Genomic DNA, 25,838 nt, shown 5'->3' with positions numbered 1-25,838 from the left:
GCGCGCGTCGTAATAAAGCATACCGGGCTTTACAACTTTTACAAGTTGTGAGGTTTCTTCTTTTCTCCGCAAAACACCTCGATCCCTAAAATTGGGTTAAAAAACCCCAAAAAATTTGGTCCAAAAACCCCAAAAATGATCCCAGACCCCAAAAATTGGGTTAAAAATCCCCAAAAAAGGTCCTGGACCTCAAAAATTGGGTTAAAACCCAATTTTTTGGGTTAAAACCCAAATATTTCACTCAAAAAAATTCCCCCAAAAAATCCCCCGAAATTGCCAAAAAAATGCCCCCAAAATCCACCCAGAAAATCTCCCAAAATTCACCCAAAAAATCCCAAATATTTCACCCCAAAAATTGCCAAAATTCACTAAAAAACCCCATAAATTTCACCTGAAAAATCCCCCAAAAATCCCCAAAATGTGCCCCAAAATTAACCAAAAATCCCCCAAATTCACAAAAAAATCCCAAAAGTTTCACCCCAAAAATCCCCCAAATTAACCCAAAATCCCAAATATTTCACCCCAAAAATCGCCAAAATTCACCCAAAAATAAAAAAAAATTCACCCAAAAAATCCCCCAAAAATCACTAAAATGTGCCTGAAAATTGGCTCAAAAATTCCAAAATTTCAGCCCAAAAATCGCCAAAATTCACCAAAAAATCCCAAATATTTCACCCCAAAAATCCCAAAAATTTCACCCCAAAAATCCCAAAAATTTCACCCCAAAAATCCCAAAAATTTCACCCCAAAAATCCCAAAAATTTCACCCCAAAAATCCCAAAAATTTCACCCCAAAAATCCCAAAAATTTCACCCCAAAAATCCCAAAAATTTCACCCCAAAAATCCCAAAAATTTCACCCCAAAAATCCCAAAAATTTCACCCCAAAAATCCCAAAAATTTCACCCCAAAAATCCCAAAAATTTCACCCCAAAAATCCCAAAAATTTCACCCCAAAAATCCCAAAAATTTCACCCCAAAAATCCCAAAAATTTCACCCCAAAAATCCCAAAAATTTCACCCCAAAAATCCCAAAAATTTCACCCCAAAAATCCCAAAAATTTCACCCCAAAAATCCCAAAAATTTCACCCCAAAAATCCCAAAAATTTCACCCCAAAAATGCCCCATAAAATCCCCACAATTCTCCCCAAAAAATCCCCCAAAATTGCCAAAAAATCCCCCCAAAGCAACAAAATATACCTAAAATATGAGACCAAAATCCACCCAGAAAGTCTCCCAAAATTCACCCCAAAAATCCCCCAAATTCACCCAATAATGCCAAATATTTCACCCCAAAAATCCCCAAAATTCACCCCAAAATTTTAAATAATTATCCAAAAAATTCCCCAAAATACCCCCCAAAACATTCACCAAAAAAAACCCCCAAAAATTCCCAAAAAAAACCCCAAAAATTCTCTCAAAAATCCCTCCCAAAAAAACCCCAAAATGTGCCCCAAAATTCACCCAAAAATCCCAAATATTTCACCCCAAAATCCCAAAAATTTCACCCAAAAAATCCCCCCAAAATCCAGAAAATTTCACCCCAAAAATCACCTCAATTCACCCAAAAATCCCGAATATTTCACCCCAAAAATTGCCAAAATTCACCCAAAAGTCCAAAAAATTTCACCCAAAAAATCCCCCAAAAATCCACAAAATGTGCCCCAAAATTCACCCAAAAATTCCAAAATTTCAGCCCAAAAATCCCCCAAAAATCCCCCAAATTCACCCAATAATGCCAAATATTTCACCCCAAAAATGGCCAAAATTCACCCAAAAATCCCAAAAGTTTCACTCCAGAAATCACCAAAATTCACCAAAAAATCCCAAAAATCACGAAAATTCACCCAAAAATCACAAAAATTTCACCCCAAAAATCCCCAAAATTCACCCCAAAATTTTAAATAATTATCCAAAAAATTCCCCAAAATACCCTCCAAAACATTCACCAAAAAAAAACCCCCAAAAATTCCCTCAAAAATCCCCCCCCAAAAAACCCCAAAATGTGCCCCAAAATTCACCCAAAAATTCCAAAAATTTCACTCCAAAAATCGCCAAAATTCACCAAAAAATCCCAAATATTTCACCCCAAAAATCCCAAAAATTTCACCCCAAAAATCCCAAAAATTCACCCAAAAATCCCAAAAATTTCACCCCAAAAATGCCCCATAAAATCCCCACAATTCTCCCCAAAAAATCCCCCAAAATTGCCAAAAAATCCCCCAATAAGCAACAAAATATACCTAAAATGTGCCCCCAAAATCCACCCAGTAAAATCCTCCCAAAATTCACCCAAAAAATCCCAAAAATTTCACCTGAAAAATCCCCAATAAAATTCCCAAAAATTTCACCCCAAAAATCGCCAAAATTCACTAAAAAACCCCAAAAAATTCACCCGAAAAATCCCCCAAAAATCCACAAAATGTGCCCCAAAATTCACCAAAAATCCCCCAAATTCACCCAAAAATCCCAAATATTTCAGCCCAAAAATCGCCAAAATTCACCCAAAAATCCAAAAAATTTCACTCAAAAAATCCCCCAAAAATCACCAAAATGTGCCCAAAAATTCACCCAAAAATTCCAAAATATCAGCCCAAAAATCGCCAAAATTCACCCAAAAAATCCCAAATATTTCAGCCCAAAAATGGCCAAAATTCACAGAAAAATACTAAATATTTCACCCCAAAAATGGCCAAAATTCACCCAAAAATCCAAAAAATTTCACCCAAAAAATCCCCCAAAAATCACTAAAATGTGCCCGAAAATTCACCCAAAAATCCCAAATATTTCAGCCCAAAATTCACCAAAAAATCCCAAAAATTTCACCAGGAAAATCCCCCAAAAAATCCCCAAAATGTGCCCGAAAATTGACCCAAAAATTCCACCCCCAAAATCCCCCAAAAATCCCAAATATTTCAGCCCAAAATTCACCCAAAAATCCCAAATATTTCACCCCAAAAACAGCCAAAATTCACCAAAAAATCCAAAAAATTTCACCCGAAAAATCCCCCAAAAATCCACAAAATGTGCCCCAAAATTCACCCAAAAATTCCAAAATTTCAGCCCAAAAATCACCAAAATTCACCAAAAAATCCCAAATATTTCACCCGAAAAATTCCCCCCAAAAATCCCCCAAAATTGCCAAAAAATGCCCCCAAAATCCATGCAGAAAATCTCCCAAAATTCACCCAAAAAATCCCAAAAATTTCACCCCAAAATCACGAAAATTCACCAAAAAATCCCAAATATTTCAGCCCAAAATTCACCAAAAAAATCCCAAAAATTTCACCAGAAAAATCCCCCAAAAAATCCCCAAAATGTGCCCGAAAATTGACCCAAAAATTCCAAAAAATTTCACCCCAAAAATCCCCCAAATTCACCCAAAAATCCCAAATATTTCACCCCAAAAATCTCCAAAATTCACCAAAAAATCATAAAAAATTCACCCCAAAAATCCCCAAAATTCACCCAAAAATTTTAAATAATTATCCGAAAAATTCCCCAAAATACCCCCCAAAACATTCACTGAAAAATCCCCCAAAAATCCCTAAAAAATGCTATTAAAAAGCTTCCTAAAATCCAACAAATCCCATTTCAAACAACCCAAAAATCCCATTCAAAATTCCATTAAAAATCCCAAAAAACCCTCATAAAAATCCCAAAAAATCCCCCAAAATTCCTACAAAAACCCAAAAAAACTCCCCCAAAAATCGACAACAAATATAAAAAACTCCCCCAACAAATACAAAAAAATCCCTAGAAAATCACCCAAAAACCCTTAGAAAATCCCCAAAGCCCCCTCAAAAAATCCCATTAAAAATCCCCAAACCATCTCAAAAATACGTAATAAAAATCCCAAAAAAAACCCCATAAATCAAAAAAAAAAAAATCAAAAAATCACCAAAAAATCCCTAAAAATCCCCAAAGCCCCCTCAAAAATCCCATTAAAAATCCCCCCAAAAATCTCAAAAATACCTCATAAAAATCCCCAAAAAATCCCAGAAAACCTCATAAAATCAACAAAAAATAACAAAAAATTCCCCAAAATATCACCAAAAAATCCCCCAAAAAATCCCTAAAAATCCCCAAAACCCCCTCAAAAAAATCCCATTAAAAATCTCCAAAAAATCTCAAAAATACCTCAAAAATTCCCCAAAAAATCCCTAAAAAATCACCAAAGCCCCCTCAAAAAATCCCATTAAAAATCTCCAAAAAATCTCAAAAATACCTCATAAAAATCCCCCAAAAATCCCAGAAAACCTCATAAAATCAACAAAAAATAACAAAAAATTCCCCAAAATATCACCAAAAAATCCCCCAAAAAATCCCTAAAAATCCCCAAAACCCTCTCAAAAAAATCCCATTAAAAATCTCCAAAAAATCTCAAAAATACCTCAAAAATTCCCCAAAAAATCCCTAAAAAATCACCAAAGCCCCCTCAAAAAATCCCATTAAAAATCTCCAAAAAATCTCAAAAATATCCCAAAAAATCCCCCAAAATTCCCACACAAAAACCCCATTAAAATCCCCAAAAATACCCCATAAATCAACAAAAAATATCAAAAAATCCCCAAAAAAATCACCAAAAAATCCCTAAAAATCCCCAAAGCCCCCTCAAAAAATCTCATTCAAATCCCCCCAAAAAAATCTCAAAAATACCTCATAAAAATCCCAAAAAATTCCCATAAAAATTCCCCAAAAGTTCCCATAAAAATCCTAAAAAAACCTCATAAAAATCCCCAAAAATCCCATGAAAATTCCCAAATCAATGAGATTTTCCTCACCCACTCCAGGTTGTCGCTGAGGATCCGTTTGCCCTGCAGGAGTTTCAGTTTCTTTGTCGGGAGCAGCGGCAGCCGCAGCACCAGGCCCAGCTCGGGGGGCTTGGCCTCGGCCGGGCAGAGCAGCAGCGCCTCCTCCAGGGCGGCCCGCAGCTCCGGAGGCGAAAATCAAGGAAAAAATGGCAGTTTTGGAGAAATTTGTGGAAAAAATTCTGAAATTTTGGGGTGGAATTTTTGCATTAAAATTAAAATAAAGTTCTGTGATTCCATGATTCTATCCACTGCATTCAGCTGGGGCTATTTTAGCAGCATTACTTTGCTCCAAAAGTTCCCTCTTGCCCAGCTCCTGTGGCCTGAGGCTTCAGCTCCTTCAGCTCCTGGTGCTGAGCTGCTCATGCTGAACGAGACGACTTGGAGAGAAGAACACAGTCCATGCAATTCCTTCTGGGACACGGAGAGGGGAGGCTGTGCAAACAGGAGCATTGTTTGCTGTGGCCTCCTCTCTGCCCCTCACGCCTTTCAGCACTTTGAACCAGCCAAGAGCTTTCTCCAAGAGTGCAATGGAGCAGCTGTTCCTGCTCCCAGGCCTGGCTCTCTCCAGTCTCTGCCCTTGCCTGGTTCTGTCCCTCGTGCTGTGCCCTCTGTTCCCCCAGGGCTCGCTGGCTGCTGCCCAGGACTGTGGCACTGGCACAGATCCAGTGCTCCAGAGCCTCCTTTCTGTGCCCTTGGAGCTGCCTGGGCACAGCAGCCTTTTCCATCTGGAAGCTCCCCATGGACAGGGAGTGCCCAGCTCCGTTCCTTGCACAGCCTCCAGGAGCCCAGGGCTGCCATCTCCAGTCCCTGCTGGCACTGGGGGCTCCCAGGTGCCTCAGGCTGCTGTGACACCGCTGCACACGGGAGGGAAGAGGGGCAGGGGCTGTGCTCAAAGTCAGCTCCATCTGCTGCTGCTGCTGCTGTGGGGTCATTTGTGCAGCCCTGGCCCAGAGTCAGGGATCAGATCCTGCCAGTCTCTTCCAGCCCTGGCTGCTCAGAGTTTGGGCCTCGGAGCCTCAGGTGGCCAAAGGCAGCTGCTGCTGGTCCCTCTGTGTGCCCGAGTTCAGCAGTGCTGCTCCATCAGCCTGTGCCCAGCAACGGGGAAAAGCCTCAGCCCTGCAGGGCCAGGAGCTGCCGGGCTCTGCCTGAGCAGCTCAGCCAGCAGGAAGGGAGCTGCTCCACACCGGAACCAGGAGCTAAGGACATTCCTTTGATAGGACATGTTTTCTATTGAAAGGAAAAAAAAGGAAAAAGCTAAAAAATAGGTAAATTGTAAAAGATAAGAATAAAATCCAAGTGTTAGTGCAAAAACATAACATACAGTTAATGAAAAAAAAAAAAAAAAGGCAAATTTACATTCGTTGCATTAAGAGGTAAATGATCTTTTTCAAAAGAGAACTCAGTTCTTTACATTGTAAATGTGCTGATGGCATGGATCCATCTTTGTGACCTCAAAAGCCTCTTAAAAGATTTTGGGCTTTGTTTCCAACATTGATATTTGAAATTGTGGTCAAAGCAAGAGGAAATTGCTTAGTGCCCTTCCAGCTCCAAGCAGGACTGGGAATGGAAACTCTGTCAAAGCCCACATCCTTTAGAAGATGACCTTCCTTCTCAGCCTGGGAATGAGCTGCACATTCCCTTTGAAACTGCCAGGGATTTCTTAGAGACACAAAGTCCCACTTACGGCTTTTTGCTCTGGTTTGGCAGTGCAGAAGGGCAATTCTCCATCCATCAGCTCCAGACTGCACTGCCTCAGGAACACGGCCCACTCGCCAGCTTTGGCCCACTCGTGGCACTGCTAGAGGAGGAAGAAAGTGCAATTGAACAATTCCAGCCAGTCAAGAAGAAAACACCCTGTACAGATCCAGGTGTTCAGATGGGACTGGGGAGAGTTTTGGCTCTTGCCAATTGGATGTGTGTCCCCGGCTGCAATCTCTGGGCCTGCAGCAGAGTCTCACTCACCTGCCAAAGCAGAAAGCTCAGGCGCTGTGCCCACAATGGGTTCGTCTGATGCAGAGCTGTCAGAGCAATGTGAGGGCAGGGCCAGCCCAGCTGGGCCCAGGGCTGAGCCCAGCAGAGCCCTGGCAGAGCCCAGAGCAGCCTCAGCACCCGCAGAGCCCGGCTGCAAGGAGAGAAAGCAGAAACCGCCCATCAGCTGAGGGCTCCTGTGCCCTTGTGCCAAGGCCTGCGGTGCCCAGGCCATGCTGGCTGTGCCCAGAGTTGCCCATCCCTGTTGCAATCTTTGCTGCAGCCTTGTTTTTTGCCTCTCTGCTGGGGCTCTTCTCCATTCTCTGCAGCACAGTCCTTCCTGTCTTCTCAGGGGCTCCTCCTGGGCTCTTGACCCACCCCTATTTATTTCAGTTACCCTCACGAGCTACAGCTGCTGCCCAACTAAGGACCCTGCAGCTGCAGCTCGTTTGGAGCAACTCAGACCCACACAGGTCTTACAATACAACATATATTCAGGCCCCCACACATCCCTGCTGCCTTTGGCACAGAGCAGGAGGGCAGGACCTGTGCCCAGCCTGCAGCCAGCCACGGCACATCCAGCCCTCAGCAGCTGCCCAGAGCAGGATGCTCCTGTGCTCGCTGCCAGCTCCTAAAAGCTCTGATCCCACCCTGCCAAGCACACAGGGACCCACCTCACACCACCCATGGCTGGAAGAAAAGCTGCTCCCAAACCGTGGCCTCAGCCTTCCCCAAGGGCACGGCCCATCCACGCCACAGCTGCTCCCAAGCACTTCCCCATCCACACTGGACCACCTCAAATGCTTCCTCTGGAATAACAAACAACACATTATTGACAAGAGTTTTGAGACAAAAAGGGAAAACAAGAAAAACAGTAAAAACTCTTATCTCTGTCAGGGCCTTGAGGAAGGCCCCACCCCTACATGCTAGGGAAAAACCCAGCCATGGCTGAGGGAATCCCACACTTTCTCTCTTCCCCCCTGCACTGCCCCCCAAAATCACGGTGATCCCATAGCAAACAAGGGCAGAGGGCAGCCCAAGCCCTTCCTTGCCTGCACAGCAAAGCAGCTGGGCACAGGTTCTGGAGCCCCACCTCTGCTCCCACCATGGGGGTTTGTTTGTGTGGGGCTGGCTGCCCCAGCCCCAGCCCGGGGCACGGTGGGTGCTGGGGGCTGTTGGCAGGGCCAGGAGCCCACTCCCATTTCGTACCCACCCCAGCCCATCCTCCCAGCCCTGCTAAAAGCAGCTGGGCAGTGCCTGAAGAATGAGTTGCATCTGCCCCAGCAAAGGGGGAGCCTTTGGTTTCCAGCCAGGCTGGGCCATGCCCAAATCTGGCTGAATTTCCCCAGGTGGGGACTCATCCGCAAATTCCCTGTGGAGTTTGGCTTTGAAAAAGGTGCCAGAATCAAAGTGCATCACCTTCAGCCTCCAGTGGCCAGGCTGAGGAAGAGCTTGTCATCCTTGATGTCACCCTCGTCGTCTCCAGCAGCAGCAGCAGCAGCAGCAGCATCCCCACCCGCTACAGCTTCTCCAAGGGCTCCTTCTCCTTCCCTGCGGGCAGACCAGGCTCTCAGGGCTCTGCCCAGGGCCCCAGCTGTCAGGGAACCAGGACAAGCAAAACCAGCTGGGATGGCGGCCACCAGTGCTGGGCAGAGCAGCTCAGCTCCAGCACAAGGGCTGTGTGTTCCCATCCCATGACCTTGGTGCAGTGACACTGGCAGCACAAAAAGGGCTGGGTTCCTTTGCTTCTCATTGCAAAGGCATATGTGGAGCAGGAACTTACCAGGGCTCTGGATCAAAGTGTGCCTGTGGCTCTCTCCCTTCCTCTATGGCAGAGGAATATCCTGCATCCAAGGAACACAGAACAGGTCTTCCAGTGTGGGTCTGTCCAAGGAGTTCACGGATAAACACCACCAGATCAGGTCTTTGCACTCTGAGAAGAGAAAGCAGAAACTGATGGTCAGCCAGAGAAGGCTCCCTTCTGCTTTACCCCACTGTTCCCATGCCCAGGCCATGCTGGATGCGCTCTGAGCTGGGCCTAAACTTTCCCACCAATTCCCTGTTTTGGAGGAGAGCAGGACATGTGTCACCTCCTCAGCAGCTGCCAGAGCGGGATGCCCACGAGCCCGCTGCTGGCTCCCAGCACTAGGATTCCCCCCATGCCCAGAGAAGAGGATCCACCTTGAGAGAGCCTTTGTGGCAGCGGGAGCTGGCCCCAGCTGAGGTTCCGGCCCCTCCTGAAAGGGTGCTCCCCGCAGACCATCTGGTGCAGCAGGATGCCCAGGGACCAGACTGTCGCTGCCTCGCCATGGTACCAGCCAAAGTCGTTCCATTCCAGGGGGCTGTAGGACAGTGTTCCTATGGAATACAGATGGAGTTTATCAGGGGGATGCTGCTGCTCCCAGAGCCTGGCCCCAGCATCCCTGGGCCCGCGGGGGCTGCATCAGGGGCACACAGGGTGACCACTGCCCTCTCGCCAGCATCTGGGACTTGTGCACAAAGTCAGGGTTGGAAAAGAAGCCTCTGGTGCCGGAAGAGGGCAGCCCTGGCTAGGCCCGACCATGACACGCAAAGGAAAAACCCACTCCATGCTGGGGAAAAAACATGCCCTTATCCTCCCTGCCTGCATTGCCACAAAAATATTATGAAGACAAGGGAAACAGGGTGAGTGGGGTAGTGCAAGCCCTTCCTCTCATTTGCACACCAAAGTGGCTGGGGCACAGGTTCTGCCCTCTCTCTCTGCTACCCCCACCCACGGGGGTTTTGGTCCAGCTGGCTGCCCCAGCCCAGCCCCAGTCCTGGGCAGAGTGGCTGGCAAAGGCTGCCAGCAGGGCTGGAAGATGGCTGCCCACCCAGCCCTGCTCTAAAGCAACTCAGCTGAGGACTCAGTGCCCTGACTGGCAGCAAAAGGGAGAACTCCCGGTGCCACAGCCAGCTTGGGCTGGGAGATGTTGGGCCATGAGATGTCAGCAGCGGGAGCACAGCCCTGGGTAGGCTCACCTGCAAAGTGAGTGTAGACTGTGTCCTGCAGGTAGGTGCCACAGACAAAGTCAATCAGTTTGGCCTGCCCGGTGCCCAGGTACACCAGGATGTTCCCTGGTTTGATGTCCCTGTGCAGGACCCCGCAGCTGGTGCAGTGCCGCACGGCCTCCAGCACCTGGCGGAACAGCTCCCGCGCCTCCTCCTCGGGCAGGAACCGCCGTGCCCCAATGAAACGATGCAGGTCCTGACACCGCTCTGGCCGCTCCAGCACCATCACGATGCAGTTGGGGAGTTCGAGCCACTCCAGCAGCTGGACCACACCGGGGAAGCCAGTGGACACCTTGGCCAGCAGCACGATCTCCAGGGGCGCGCTGGTGCCGTCGGGCTGCGGGAGGAGCACGATGCCGTCAGTGGGGCTGATGCCGTGCCAGGCCTGGGGAAGCCCTCAGCCAGGCCGGGATGCTCTGCACGCCCCGCTCACCCCACGCCCGCTCTCCCTCGGGGCGTCCTGGCGGCTCCCACCGTGCCGGGCCCCGGCTCATCCCTGGCCGGCATCCCCGGCTGCTGGCCCCGCTCACTCACCAGCTCGCCCCAGTGCCGGACGCGGTTCCGTGGCACCCTTTTGATGGCCACCTGCAAGCCAAGGCCAGCAGCGGGGTGAGCTCGCCGCCCGCACTGCGAGCCCCATCCTCCGCCCTCTGCCCTCCTCCTCCTCCATCCTGTCCTCCTGCGCCCGCCGCAGGCCCCGCCGCTCACCGAGGCGCCGTCCGAGAGCCGCGTGGCCGCGAAGACTCTGCCGAAGCCGCCGCGCCCCAGCAGCGATCCCAGCCGGTACCGCTCCTGCAGGGCCTCCTGCGCCTTACCTGCGGGCGGGACGCGGCTGTCAGCGCTCGGCCCGGGGCCAGCAACGGCCCCCGAGCGCCCCTCACCCGCCCCGGGCCGGCCATGCCCAGGCGTTCGCTCCCGGGAACGCGGCACAGGAGGCTCGGGGCCGGCGGCCGCGCTGCCGAGCGGCGGAGCTCGGGCCGGGGAAGCCGCAGCGGAGGCGGCGGGAGCGGCCGCGCCACGTGTGTCCTCCGCGGGCCCCGGGAGGAGCCGGGGCCGGGGCCGGGGCCGGGGCTGTGGCCGGGGCCAGGGCCGGGGCCGGGGCCGGGACCGGGGCCGGGACTGGACCGTGCGTCGGGGCGGGGGCCGGGGCCGGGCTCGGGCCAGGCGGAGCCGAAGGGCGGCGATGCCGCCCCAGCCCCAGGCACTGATGCCCGCCCAGCAGCGCCCCCGCCAGTACAGCCCGAGCTGGGCGGAGGCGAGACCGCGGCGGGACGGCGGGGCCGGGCACGGGGCAGCCCCGCCCGGGGCCGGGGGCGGGTCGGGGGCATGGCCCGGCCCATCACGGGGAGAGGGAGGCGGGGAGAGGAGAGGGACGCCGGGCAAGGGACCCCGAGAGAAGCGTGCCCGACACCGGGAAAGGGAGAGAAAGAGAAAGAACGAGAGAAAGAGAAAGAACGATTTTTCTAGTCTATCTGCTTTTGCTGCTGCCGCCGCTGCTGCTGCCGCCGCTGCCGCCGCTGCAACTGAAGCACCGGGGCCGTTCGTCCCCGTGTCCGTTCCCCGCTGGCCCCACGAGCCCCACGTTCGAGCCCCGCGCGCCCCGGGGACAGCCCCTCCTTCTGTCCAAACACGGGAACTTTGCAGCGCTGAGCCCACATGCAGAGCCCTGACTCCTGCACACTGGCACAGCGATCGGCTCGCTCGCTGCTGTGCATTGTCCTTGCTGAGGGTCAGACACTGTCGGGCCACCTTCCCTTGGGGTAGGATTCCTACCTGACCCGAGTACTGCACTGACACCTCCAGTGTTGCTTTCCTGTAAAAACTGGGGAAGGAAAACTGTGTGTGGCTCATGGTATTTTAGAGTGTCCAAAAGTCACTAAGTCACCAATCTTAGAGGTGCAGTGCATCTGGAATTACTGGGATGGAGCAGTAGTGCAACATGGAAAAGGGGAGCATAGAAATAAATAGAGGAAAGCATCTTGGATTGTTTCTTTCATTTTCATTTCACTTCTGGAAAGCTGTTTCAGTTTTCCAGGAATCTTCTCCTGTCTGCTCTTCCCAAGAATCTCTCATGGAGAATAAGGTCAATTTTCTGCCAGAAGATTTGCCACCAGGAAATGATGCCACTGGTGAAATTTTCATTGTAACTGTTTGTGCTGGCTTAGGGCAAATTTGGGGAGGAAATCTCCAAAAGGGGTCTGTCTAGAAAGCAAGTTCAAGCAGCCCCTCCCCCTACTAGTTCAGGAAAAGACTTCCCTTTAAGAAAAGTGAAAAAAAACCCAGGTTATTTAACAAGTAAAGTATTCACAAGCATGAAAAATGAATAATATTAAATCAAACCTTTGACAGTGCTGAAGAGATGGCAAATTCAGAAAGTCCTTTTTGTGGGTTGTAGTTGGCTCACTTGGTCTCTTTTAAGTCCCTGTGGCGCTGGAATGCAGCGTCCCAGAGCTCGGTGGGCCATAGGTGTGAGCTGTCGGTGTTTGTCTGGGTTTTCAGTGCAGAGCAGATTTAAACAGTTCCAAGAAAAAGGAAAGACACAGTCCAAGGAACTTCTCTTCCTAAGATAGCTAAAACCAAGTTGCTAGACCTGGGCTGTGAAGGCATCAGAAAATTTCCAAATCTGGGCACTGGCGGTCCCAGAAAACACTAGATCTGGATGGTGCTGCAGCCAGAACCTGCAGATTTCCAAATTTTGGCTTTCTGTGCCAGCAAATCACTGGACTTGGGCTGTGCCAGCACCAGGAAGTTTTCAGATCTGGGCGCTGGCGCTGCCAGCAAACACCAGATCTGGGTGGTGTCATTGCCAGCGACAGAAATCTGCCAGATTTGGGCTCTGCTGGCACTGAGAAATTTCCAAATCGGGGTTCTGGTGCAGGAAACACAAGATGTGGGTGGTGCCAGACCCAGTAGCAGGAAGCTGCCACAGGTTTTGGGTTTCTGTGCCAGCAAATTGCTGCACTTGGGCTGTGCCAGAATAGGGAAATTTCCAGGTCTGGGCACTGGCAGTGCCAGCAAACACCACATTTCAGGCTGCAGGCTCCAGGAAGGACTGGATCTGGATGCCTTCCTCTTTTCTTTCCATCTTTCCTTCCATCTTTCTTGGGATCCTGCTGCCAACAAAGTCCAGATTGGGCAGTGCTGGCAAGGGGAAATTGCCAGGTTTTAGCTTTCTTTGCCAGCAAATTCTGGATATGGGTGGTGCCCGAAGAGGGAAATTGCCAGATGTGGGCACTGGCAGTGCCAGCGCATGCCAGATCGTGGTGCAGAATGTGCCGGTACTGGGAAATTGCCAGATGCTTATTTTCTGTGCCAGCAAATTGCTGGAATTATGCTGTGCAGGCATCTGAAAAATTCCGGATCTGGGTACTGGGGGTGTCAGCAAACATGAGATCGGGTTGCTGTAGGTACCAGGTATTTGCTTGGTTTTGGCTTTCTTTGCTAGCAAATTGCTGGACTTGGGCTGTGCCAGAATATGGAAATATCAAGATCAGGGAACTGGCAGTGCCAGCAAACACCACAGTTCAGGAAGGATTGGATCTGGACCCGTTCCCTCCCTGCATTCCTCCCTCAAAACAAGGTGCCAGAGGGGCTGGACAGCAACCAGGCAGAAAAGGGACCTGCAGGGACTGATGGAGAGCAGGCTGGACATGAGCCAGCAGTGTGGCCAGGTGGCCAAGAAGGCCAATGGCTCCTGGCCTGGAACACGAATGGTTTGGCCAGCAGGAACAGGGCAGGGATTCTTCCCCTGTGCTCAGCACTGCTTGGGCAGCACCTCCAGTGCTGTTTCCAGTTCTGGGCCCCCAGTTTAGGAAGGCCATGGAAGGGCTGGAGTGTGTCCAGAGAAGGGCAACAAGGCTGGGAGGGGTCTGAAACAACATAAGTCCTGTGAGGAGTGGCTGAGGGAGCTGCAGTTGTTTATCCTGGAGGAGGCTCAGGGGAGACAAGGCGGTGTCAGGGCACAGGGTGGACTTGATGATCTCCATGGCCTCTTCCACCCTTGCCGATTCTGTGATTCTCTGGAACCACCCTTGGAACAGTTGCAGGACGAGCCCTGGGCCTCCTCTTCAGAAGCTCCAACAGCCCAGGTCCCTCAGCTTCTCCTGCCAGCCCCAAAGCCCATCCTGTCAGTCCTGCAGACCCTCTGCAGCTCCTCCTCACTGCCCAGAACAGGGAGCCCCAGAGCCAGACACAGCAGCCCAGATGTGCCCCCCTGGCCTGGGGTGCCTCTGGCAAGGGAGCAGCACCAGGCACTGCAGGAGCCTGCAGACAATTGATCTGAAGGCCAAACCTCCTTAGCTCCTTCTGAAAGAGCGGGAACAGTTCCTCATTCCAGTGTGGTGGAATGCTGGGCACCACAGCTCCAGGCGAGGACTGGACACAAGTTTGCTCCCACTGAGTGCTGTGATGGGTTCTACAGGAGCTCTGGGCTCTTGTGCTTGCCAGGCACAATGAGGAGAGAAGGAGCCAAGTGCACTGATGGGGGAAATGGATTTGTAGAAAGTTTTTAGAGCCTAATAGAAGGCCCACACCGTATGAATCTGTATATAAATCTTGAGACAAGAAATGCTAACTTAAAAATGCCATGGAATAGAACAGATATTGTTGAGAGAGAAATGGAGCTAGAAAAAAGTTTCAAAAGATGGCCTTGCAAATAAGACTTTGGAAAAATAGAGCTATGAAAGATGCATTGTAGTGGGACCCACAAGGGCTAGTTTTAAATAATTGGCTTTAAGGCATCAACAACATGGCATGGCAAAAAGCTGATAGACCAAGAAATACTGTAATTAGGAAATAGTTGGCTTCTGATTGTGATGGCGTGAATTATGTGTATTGTCTCGCCCTTCTCATGAGACTGAAAAGGAAATAAAAGTTTTTAAAACACCTCTCAGTGTCCCCATCTCTAGGTCAAGAAAAGAGTATTATCCAGCACACTGACACACCTTTGCCTCGAGCATAACCCAGCCTGGACCAAACACACTGAAAGGTTTCCCCTTTGGCCCATGTCTTGAAATGTCAGGTCTGCTGTTTGACAGCTCAGGTTGGGTTGGTGTCAAGGAGTTTCCCTCAAAAATACTGGGTTTGTCTTCCTCTGTGCCTGCCCCTCAGCAGCCTTGGGGATGCTCCTGTGTGAAGCCATCTGTCTCACACAGTTTGAGACAACTTCAAACAGGATATTGTGCAATAAGTCGTCTCCTCTAAAGTGTTCCAACAATCCCTTTCCAGCAATAGGAAATTATTACTGATAGATGAAAGTGGAAAACCCCCAACAGTTTATTACCAAACAGAATCCCCCCATGACACGCGTTACAAGAAGGCGCTGGGGTCTCTCTCAGAAGAACAGGAGCTGTCACGGAGCAGTTCCAGCAGCTGATGGAAGCTCGGGGGCTCGTCCGGCGTCGGCTTTCTCCCATGGCAGAGCTCCATGGAGCGGGCAGGGCAGTGAAGCAGCTGGGCTGGAGCCCCTCGCTGCCTTTTCTCCCCGGCGTGGCTCAGCCCACAGACTCTCGGGCTGGGAGCGGGGCCACTCCGCTCCTGCCGGCACCGTGTCCCTGGGCTTGGACAAACAGTTTCCTGCAGGAGAGCCCTGCACACTGCTCCACAGATCTTTCATAAAGGCCCAAACCAACTCTAAGCACTCCATCTGCAGCAACTTTTCTCCAAGTGCTGCAGCAATCCAGGACAGCTGCAAGCGAGTGTCGGAAGGCTCTTGTCTTGGTCCTGACAGCAGAATTCTTGATGATCTTTTGCAATTTTATTCAGATGTAACATGAGAGCTGAGGTTTTTTTGTTAAAATACTTTATGATGAGTAACAATCCGTGGGAGCATGAGGTGCAGGACTGATATGTGAAAGCATAAGCATATCCTCCAAAGTGGCCAGTTTAATTGTCCATTTTATTACACTTGTATTTACTCCACACTAATGAGGAAAACCAAGCTCTGCTTGGAGGCGAAACAGGCATGGGATACACTACAGTCCCTCGCAGGCTCAGCAGGGCTGGCAGTGACACAGCAGGCAGTCTGCTTCATTGTGAACCACTACAGAGCTACATCTCAATCTGGTTTAAGTGGCGTGGTATTATTAAGAGCTCCTTTTCTGCATGAGACACAAAAAGGACATCCCAAATGATCTTCATGCAAGCATGCAGTAAAGAACTGCTCCTGCTATCCTAATGAAGCATTTGCTTTGGCAATTACACTCTTCCCATTCATCTTTTGATGCAGACACTTCAGGTTTTCCCCCACATTCCTGCAAGGCTGGCAGTCGCTGTTTCCCATTTCCTGTTCTTCCCTAGAGATGGTGCAGTGGCTGCTTTGAAACAAAAAGCCCTGAGATCTGGACAGCTTGAAGGAGCATGAAATGCTAATTAAGTGCTCATATTGGTAACACCCAGGTCTGCGCTGCCCAGGGCTCTGCAGCAGCAGCAGCAGCAAGACCATGCATCATTCCTGTTGGTGGATGTTCATGTTTCTGGTGTGCAAGAGCAATGACTTTGAGGAGGGACAAAAATACCCCTCTTCAAACAGTGGGTGTGCAAGGAGATGTGAAGTTTCACAGCCTTTTCTAGGATATTTTAGAAAGATCTAAGAGAATATTGTGGCATGGAGCAGGTCCCTAATTTTGTCTCTAGAGAAATCCCCAAAAAGCACATTCACTCTGCTGCTGATGGCAACCCCATAAGCTCACGGACCAGTTTTCCCTGTATGGTGCCACCCTGCCTGGGCTTTGCTAGGCCGGGACTAGACCCAGAGCTAAGCAAACACAGGCAGCCAGGTGACATTGTGTAACATCAGAAACGGGCAACCATGAGGACTTTGCTGTCAAAAGGTTACAGCTTGCACTGGGCCCAGAAGTGTTTTTCCCTAAGACAAAGCAAATTGAAATGTGAAGTTTAAAAACTTCAAATGACTATGAAAGGAAACTGCAGAATAATTTCTGGAAGGGCAGCATTGTCAATGATCATGGAGCCTACCAACAGCTGGAGCTGAATCCAGAATGGCTTCTTCCAGCTGTGCAGGAATTCATTACATTGGCAAGCACTGGTCCATGGGAACAAATGATGCCCTAGCTCTGGGCTGAATGGCACCCAGGCTGCAGTGCAGATTTGAGGAACCCTTGTCACCTGTTATTGGCCTCCCAGTGCACTCATCCTTCTGCAAACAAGGGGCAAACAACACAGCTGGAGTGCTGTCCTGGGTAAATATACATACAGGTGATTTTGCCAAAGCAGTGCATCATTTCCCAGTGAAATACATGACCTCTTCTTACCTATGGAATTGTGACTGAAGACACCTGTGAGCCAGATCTGTGGGAGATTGCAAAGGAGCAAAGCTTTGGGATTTGGGCACAATTCTCTTGGTTTCTTTGCTCAGGCCTTTGGTGAGTAAACAACACAAATAGATAGAAAACCTTTGACTAGACAGGATGTTTTGGATCCATTGTCCCCCAAACAGGTCAATGGTGACCCTGTTGTAATGCCAAGTAACAAAGAGCAGCACAAATGACACAAAGAATACATGGCGAAAGAGGAAGAGGAGAGGCCCAATGAGGAAAGGATGTGGTGAGACACTGGCACACTGAGTGAGCTGCACTCCCATAATCTCTAGGCTAGCAGGTCCTGGTCTCACATTCTCCTCTTGGTTTATTTAAATTTTATTTATGTATTTACTTTTTTTAATCACCAAAAAAAATATATACAATTAAAAATATGTCATCAAATTGTGAAGACAGAATCAAAACACATTAATTCAAAATTACATCTAAAGATCAGAACATATGTACAGCTGTAACTATCAAGTCTAACACATCAATCCTATTCTTCAAACACTCTTCATACAGGCGGCAGCTTCTTCCTGAGCTTGGAGGAAAGAGAGCTCTTCTGGATGGGAGGCGAGGACTTTGTGGGTGAGGGAACATTGGAAGTATCCGGAGAAAACTTCTCGGGAAGACTGTAACCAGCCAGATCTGCAAAGTGGAGACACAAAGTTTAACAGAGAGGCAAAGTTTAACAGAGACCACCATGTAAACCTAAAGCAGCTCAAGCTCCATATTTCCTGGAACACATTTCCTGCAACCTTCTAAACAGCTGCACAGGGAAACATGCTCCTGCTGGCAGACACTGAGGCAGGCCGGGGCAAACCCTGAGCCACTTGCCCAGAGCTGGCACAGGCACAGCCTGGCCTCTGGGCTGCCCTAGGACAGCAGGGAGCCCCGAGCCCTGTGCTCTCCAGGAATGGCTCAGCTGCTCATGCACCCTCCTGCTCCTCTGCCTGCCCCACAGCTCAGCAGCCCCACAGCTCCAGGGGCACTGGCAGCAGCACAGCTCATTGCAGGGGCACGTGCAGGGCACAGCTGTTCCCTGGCAATGTGCACAGCCTCTCTGGGCTGCCACAAGACCCTTCCTCCAGCAGAGATTGGCCCAGCTCCCCCCTCACCTCTGTGTGAGGCTGAGCCATGATTTCCTTCACCTTGTCCTCCATCTGGAGCTGCTCCAGGCCCCCCATGCCATGAGTAGGAAGGGCAATGGAGAGAGCAGGGGCAGATGCACACCCTTCCTTAGGATTCCGTCATTTTTGGCACAGCTAAAAAGGCAAATCCAGAGGTGTCCAACTCAGCACTTCCTCAGCTTTCTGGAGAACATCTTGCCTTCACCAGCCCAACATTTTGGAGAGGTTTTCCCGCACATGTGGAGGCTTGCTGGCAGCACATTCCTTCAGCTGGGTGCCCATCACCTTGCAGGGGCAGAGGTGAGCTTGGTGGCCACGGTGCGGACGTTGGCGCTCCGCACAGCAGCGCCTTGTTCCCCAGGCAGGACCAGAGCACGGGCAGGGCGTCGCGCTGGGCGACTTCAGGGCTCCTGGCATGAACCCCCTGCACAGGCACTGCCGGGACAGAGACACAGCTCCTTACCCACCAGCCTCACTGCAAACAAGGATCTGCCTCTGCTCCTGCTTCTTGCCAGCCTCTCTGGCCAAGAGCAGCAAAATAGCACCCAGAGCCCCTTGGTCCAGAAACGGGAAAAGCAGCTGATCATCCTGGAAACAGAACCACCAACCCCTCAGCACTAATTGCTCCAACCAGAGCCTTGTCCCTGTGGCAGACTTCCTACCTTTACTAAATTATTTCACAATCTCTTTCTGCATGAACAATGAATGAAATGTCCAATTGCCTTTGATTTCCATTAAGAAGTTGTCTAAACCCACACTGAGGATTTGGAAATGCACATAGAGAGGAAATGGAGAGATTTCTAATAAAAGAGATGATTCCATTTTTGTAACTTTGATGTCAAGTGCCAAATGTCTAATCTGGCTCTTCCCTGTGCTCAGTGGCACAAAGCAAAGGGCCGGATTAAAACACACCTGTCCTGGGGTGATGTTATGATGCTTGTATATCCCCATTCATCTGTTCTGTGCCTTTAAGACTGGCTCTGAAGAGTGGAAGTTTTGTTTGGGTTTCTCTTATCAGGACACAGAGACAAGCGGTACATGAGACTGTTTTTTCACTTCCAGCTTCAGCTTGCTGCTTTTGCTTGCTCTCTATTTCTGCTCTTGCTTCTGCTCTGCTTTCTGCCTCTGCTTATTAGCTAGTTTAGCTAAACAGTCCACATTGCTTCCTGGACTGTTTCTCCTCTCCTGTTTCTGTGACCATCTCGAACCTGCTCCGGACTGGGACCCGGGAACACCGAAGGTTCGGCTGCAGCAGCTGCCCCAGCGCCGGAGGGACTGAGAACAGAGCAACCACCCCCGAAAGAGACTTTCTGATTTTGCCATCTTTCTCAGAGCGGTGTCATCGGGTATTGTTCATTTTGTGTGCTGGGGGGTGCGGGGCCAGTCAAATAAACAGGTTCTTTCCACCTCTCTCCAAGGAATTTTTTCCCGAACCGGTTGGGGGGAGGGGCCGTGTGGGTTTCGCTTTCTGGAGGGGCCCTCCTTTGCAGATTCTTTAACAAATTTGCCCTAAACCAGCACAAATTTTTGGCGCCCAAACGTGGGGTGAGAGAGAGTGTGGAAAAACCCTGTTTTGACTGCATTTTGGCTGCTATTACTCTGTGTTCGTTTAAATCAGCTAATAGCCATGCTTTTTGGATTCATAATGTCTGCTGGGGTGAAGGTTTGCATGCATTTCTGGTCCCTAGGGTTTTTTGAGATTTTATGACCTCTCTGGTCCCTAGGTTTATTTTCCTATCCAGAAATAGCTTTAGTATTGCCCCTAATACGTAGTTTTTACATCAGAGGGGCTGTGACCAGAATAGCTATCCTGCTGGGTTTGGTGGCAATAATGTGCAAGAAGTTTATAAACATGCTGGGGTCTGCTCCAGGTATGAATGGTTCATGGCTATGGTTATGCATCCAGTTTGTTGCAGGAGGAGCAGCAGGGAATGAGGTTTTTCAGCCTCTGCTTTCCTCCTTCTCCTATGAATCAGTTGCATCACTAGTGAAGGATGTTCAGTTTCCCCTCAATGTTAAAGAAACCATCTTCCTGGTATTCAATCTGGTAACCTTCCTCTATACAGCCTGCTGCTTCTCTAGAATGAGGGCTGAGATTTCTAGACGGGCTGATGAGACCCCTGACTCAGGAGTAAACCCTGGTGTGGAAAATCCTAAGTGGTGTGGGAAATGGGAGGATATGGGCCAAATCCTGAAGGAATTCTCTGACCCTATAGTGTGGGATTTTCCCCATGAACAAATTCAGAACCCAGCTGAGGTGGGGAAATATCTGAAAGAGAAGTACCAGGATGAGCCTAAGGAGAGGAAGGTCATTGCAGTGAGCTGGGCCCTGGCATATGCTTATCGCACACTGCTAGATACTCTAGGGCAGCAGACAGAGGCAGGGGGTCAGGGAGATAAATCAGCAACTGTCCCGGTGACTCAGGCTGCAGCAAACACTCCAGGCTCAAAGCCAGCATCTAAACCCATGGCTGTTGCTACCAGCACTAGAAGTGGGAAATGCACAGCCAAGACCAATCGACCAGTGGATGATGATGATGATGATGATGATGCAGGAGAAGGAACCTCAGTGCCTCCTGACGTAAAGTCAGGAGTCAAAGCAGCAGGTGCAAGATCAGATGCCAATATTGAGTCCTTCTCCCTGAAGGACCTTCGTGGCCTACGGAAGGATTACACTCGAAGGTCTGATGAATCCATAATTAGTTGGCTGGTCCGTCTCTGGGATGCTGCAGGCGAGGCTACCGTTTTGGATGGCACTGAAGCCAGGCATTTGGGATCCCTGTCACAGGATCCTGTCATAGACCAAGGAATGTTGAGGGGGGCTAACTCTCACAGCCTCTGGGAACGGGTCCTAAGAAGTGTGGCAGAAAGATACCTGTGTGCAGACGATCTCTATATGCAGCAAACTCAGTGGAAGACAATAGAGCAAGGGATCCAACGCCTGAGAGAAATGGCCGTGGCTGAGATTATCTTCTCAGATGATGTAACAACTAGGAACCCAGACTTAGTACCATGCACGTCTGTGATGTGGCGAAAACTCGTACGACTCGGGCCACAAAAATATGCCTCTGCCTTAGCCATCATGAAGAGGGATGAGAAGGGTGAGACTGTGCTTGACATGGCAAGGAAGCTCCGAGCATATGCAGATGCTGTACATGGCCCGACACATGCCAGAATCGCAGCAGTAGAAACACGTCTGCAGAACTTAGAGGATAAGATAGAGGAGAACCATAAGAAGCTTAGAGAGGAGATTAAAGAAGACCTTCTCCAAATTTCAGCAGTACAGATCCGACGTTCCGGTATCCAAGGCAGACGTTTCCCAGATGGTGAGAGAAGATACACCCCACGAGCTGAGCTGTGGTTTTACCTGCGTGATTGTGGGGAAAACATGAGAAGGTGGGATAGGAAACCTACCGCTGTTCTGGCACAACGGGTGCCTGAACTGAAGGAAGCCACCAGGAGGAAAGCAGCTCCAGTTGCCCGTAGCCGAACTGCCAGGTATGATGATGATGACATGTCTGATCCCCTCGAAGGAACATCCAAAACATACACCAAGGGAAAGAATGATAACCAGGCTTAGAGGGGCCCTGCCTCTAGCCAGGTAGAGGTCAGGGAAAATCGTGTCTTCTGGTCTGTGTGGATTCGTTGGCCTGGCACACCGGAACCACAAGAGTATAAAGCTTTGGTCGATACTGGTGCGCAGTGCACGTTAATCCCATCAAGACATGTGGGGACAGAGTCTGTTTCTATTGCTGGTGTGACAGGGGGATCCCAGGATTTCACTTTGGTGGAAGCTGATGTGAGCCTAACGGGAAATGAGTGGAAGAAACATCCTATTGTGACTGGCCCAGAGGCCCCATGTATTTTGGGCATAGACTACCTTCGAAGTGGGTACTTCAAAGACCCAAAAGGACTCAGATGGGCATTTGGAATAGCTGCTGTAGAGACAGAGGGCATCCAGCAATGGAACACCTTGCCTGGGTTGTCTGAGAATCCATCTGCAGTAGGATGCCTGACAGGAGAAGAGCAACGAGTGCCAATTGCCACTTCCATAGTGCATCGACGGCAGTATAGAACCACTCGAGATGCTGTGATCCCCATCCATAAGATGATCCGAGAGCTGGAGAGCCAAGGGATGGTCAGCAAGACCCACTCACCCTTCAACAGCCCCATTTGGCCTGTGCGAAAATCTGAAGGAGAATGGAGATTGACTGTGGACTATCGTGCCTTGAATGAAGTGACTCCACCACTGAGTGCTGCCGTGCCAGACATATTAGAGCTCCAGTATGAGCTTGAGTCCAAGGCAGCAAGGTGGTACGCCACTATAGACATTGCCAATGCATTTTTCTCCATTCCTCTGGCAGCAGAATGCAGGCCTCAGTTTGCCTTCACATGGAGGGGAGTGCAGTACACCTGGAACCGATTGCCCCAGGGGTGGAAGCACAGCCCCACCATCTGCCATGGACTGATCCAGACTGCACTGGAAAAGGGTGAGGCTCCAGAACAGCTGCAGTATATTGATGACATCATTGCGTGGGGGAACAAAGCTGCAGAAGTGTTTGAGAAAGGGAAGGAAATCATCCAGATCCTCCTAAAAACTAGCTTCGCCATTAAAAAGAGCAAAGTCAAGGGACCAGCTCGTGAGATTCAGTTCCTGGGAGTGAAGTGGCAAGATGGACGGCATCAGATTCCTACAGACGTCATCAACAAAATCACAGCAATGTCTCCACCCACCAATAAGAAAGAGACACAAGCTTTCCTGGGTGCAATAGGTTAATGGAGGATGCATATTCCTGAGTACAGCCAGATTGTGAGCCCTCTTTACCTGGTCACCTGCAAGAAGAACAATTTCCAGTGGGGCCCTGAGCAGCAACAAGCCTTTGTCCAGATCAAGCAGGAGATTGCTCATGCAGTAGCCCTTGGCCTGGTCAGGACAGGACCAGAGGTAAAGAACGTGCTCTACTCTGCAGCCAGGAACCATGGCTTGTCCTGGAGTCTTTGGCAGAAGGTGCCTGGGGAGACTGGGGGTTGACCACTGGGATTTTGGAGTCGAAGCTACAGAGGGTCTGAAGCCAGCTACACTCCAACAGAGAAAGAAATCCTGGCTGCCTATGAAGGAGTCCAGGCTGCCTCAGAGGTAATAGGCACAGAAGCACAACTCCTCCTGGCACCCCGACTACCCTTGCTGGGGTGGATGTTCAAAGGCAAGGTTCCTTCCACTCACCATGCCACCAGTGCTACATGGAGCAAGTGGATTGCTCTCATCACTCAGCACGCCCATATAGGTAAACTGAATCGCCCCGGGATTTTGGAGGTCATTACAAATTGGCCTGAAGGTGAGAATTTTGGTGTCACAGATGAAGAGGAACAAGAACCAGTGACACGGGCTGAAGAGGATCCTCCCTATAACCAACTTCCCCCAGAGGAAACACGCTACGCTCTTTTCACTGACGGTTCCTGTCTCATTGTGGGAATGAACCGGAAGTGGAAAGCAGCCGTATGCAGCCCCACACGACAGGTGGCAGAGGCCACTGAAGGAGAAGGTGGATCAAGCCAACTTGCTGAACTCAAAGCTGTTCAGCTGGCCATGGACATTGCTGAGAGAGAGAAGTGGCCAAAGCTCTACCTCTACACTGATTCATGGATGGTAGCCAATGCTCTGTGGGGATGGCTGGAGAGGTGGAAAAAGGCTAACTGGCAACGCAGAGGGAAACCAATTTGGGCTGCTGATGAGTGGAAAGACATTGCTACCAGGGTAGGGAGGCTACCTGTGAAAGTCCGCCATGTAGATGCCCATGTACCCAAGAGCAGGGCCACCGAGGAGCACCAAAACAATGAGCAGGTAGACCAAGCTGCAAAGATAGGGGTGTCCAAAATAGACCTAGATTGGGAACATAAGGGAGAGTTATTCCTAGCTCGATGGGCCCATGATGCCTCAGGCCATCAGGGCAGGGATGCCACCTATAAGTGGGCACGAGACCGAGGGGTGGATTTAACCATGGACAGTATTTCTCAGGTTATCCATGACTGTGAGACGTGTGCTGCCATCAAGCAGGCCAAGTGACTGAAGCCCCTCTGGTACGGTGGATGGTGGTCCAAGTACAAGTATGGGGAGGCCTGGCAGATTGACTACATCACACTGCCCCAGACACGCCAGGGCAAGGGCTACGTGCTGACCATGGTGGAGGCCACCACTGGATGGTTGGAAACCTACCCTGTGTCTCATGCTACAGCCCGGAACACCATCCTGGGCCTGTGTCATGGTTTGACCCGGAAACAGGATTTCTGGGATGCTGTGTGGATGGGGCCAATGAGTGCTCAGATTTGAATATTGCCATCTGGCCCAGCCACTGGGCAATGGGATCCACCTCCGAGAACACAGGGTAAAAGCAGGGCTCTCCCCCTGGCACTTTCTCTTTGGATTTCCGGCGGTGAAGGAGTTGAGTCTCTCCCCCGGCCCAGTTGCTGGCTGGGCTGGGGGAGGGGAAAAGCCATGCGGCCCAGCCCGGGAGAGGTAGGCCTGGCCCCCCCCAAGGGTAGAAGGAAGAAGTAAAGAAATGCCGGGAAGCAATGGGCAGTGTGTTCCCCCCCCACCTTGGAGACAGACAGAGAGAGTGCAGCCAGTGTTTGGGTGCCGTTACCTTGAAAGCAGTAAACATGTGCTGGCAGCAGGCAGCCCGGCTGAAAAGATGGTGTGGGGGGGGTGCAGCCAGGAGTCCAGCCGCTTGTAGGAGTTTTTTTAACCCTTTTTTGGACAATGAAAACTTCACAGAACATTAACCCTTCCTAGACGAGGGATAAGAGTGGAGGAGGACGAAGGAAATGAGCGAGTGATAAAGGTCTGGACCAGAGAGAGAGAGAGTGAGAGATGTTAGGAAGATGGAGAAGAGGGAGTGGCATTTTATGCTGGACTCTTTTGTGCAGCCATGGACAGAGCTATATTTCCCTGGAATACAGAGACTGAGTCCAGGGGGAGAAATGTCCCAGAGCCAAAGAAGATTCAGTGTGGGTACCCCTCGGCCCCAGGGGTTATATAAAATATGGAAGGGACAGATGTCCCAGAGGTGAGAGATTGAGCTTTTTTGGAAGTGGACAGAGCCTCCTTAAAAGGACAACCCTGGAAGCAGCCCTGATTCTGGTCCGGTGGTGAGAGCACCGGAACAAGGACGGAAAGGGCCACCACGACACATGGAAGGACTCCCTCTCCTCTTGAGGAACTGAAGTTGAGCATTCTAAAGGGTGGTGCTGGACCCAGAATTGATTTTGGATTGTATTGTATTGGGAATTTGGGGGGAGGAGGAGGAGGAGAGTGTTTTTGTGAGGTTTCATTTTCCTTGTTTTGTTTTTTTTTTTTTCTTTTTCTTCCTTTTGTGTGTAGTTTAGTAATTGTTTTTGTAGTTTAGTTAATAAACTTTTCTTCTTTTTCAAGTGAGAGCCTGCTTTGTTTATTCCTGGTCAAAATCTCACAGCAGAAACCAGAGAAGGTGTATTATCATGCGGGCATTTGGTCTTGTGCCAATGTCAAACCAGAACATGGCCCAACTCTTGTCTGTAGCTCAATTTTCATAGGGTCTGCT

General features: G+C 50.0%; 1 protein-coding gene across 1 annotated transcript in view; it reads right to left on the bottom strand.

Moving 5' to 3' along the window:
* LOC141730023 (serine/threonine-protein kinase pim-1-like) overlaps positions 1-25,838 on the bottom strand; it is a 354,289-nt gene that overhangs the window by 260,761 nt on the left and 67,690 nt on the right. Inside the window, exons 2-6 of the mRNA XM_074546662.1 lie at positions 10,521-10,627; positions 10,347-10,397; positions 9,783-10,149; positions 8,964-9,140; positions 8,566-8,715 (exon numbers count right to left, since the gene is read on the bottom strand). Coding sequence (XP_074402763.1) covers positions 8,609-8,715; positions 8,964-9,140; positions 9,783-10,149; positions 10,347-10,397; positions 10,521-10,627 — 809 coding nt within the window. The 3' untranslated portion in view covers positions 8,566-8,608. The remainder of the gene's footprint in view (positions 1-8,565; positions 8,716-8,963; positions 9,141-9,782; positions 10,150-10,346; positions 10,398-10,520; positions 10,628-25,838) is intronic.

This window comes from Zonotrichia albicollis, chromosome 9 (genome assembly GCF_047830755.1).
Source record: "Zonotrichia albicollis isolate bZonAlb1 chromosome 9, bZonAlb1.hap1, whole genome shotgun sequence".
NCBI lineage: Eukaryota > Metazoa > Chordata > Aves > Passeriformes > Passerellidae > Zonotrichia > Zonotrichia albicollis.
This window is presented reverse-complemented; position numbering and strand designations above follow the sequence as displayed.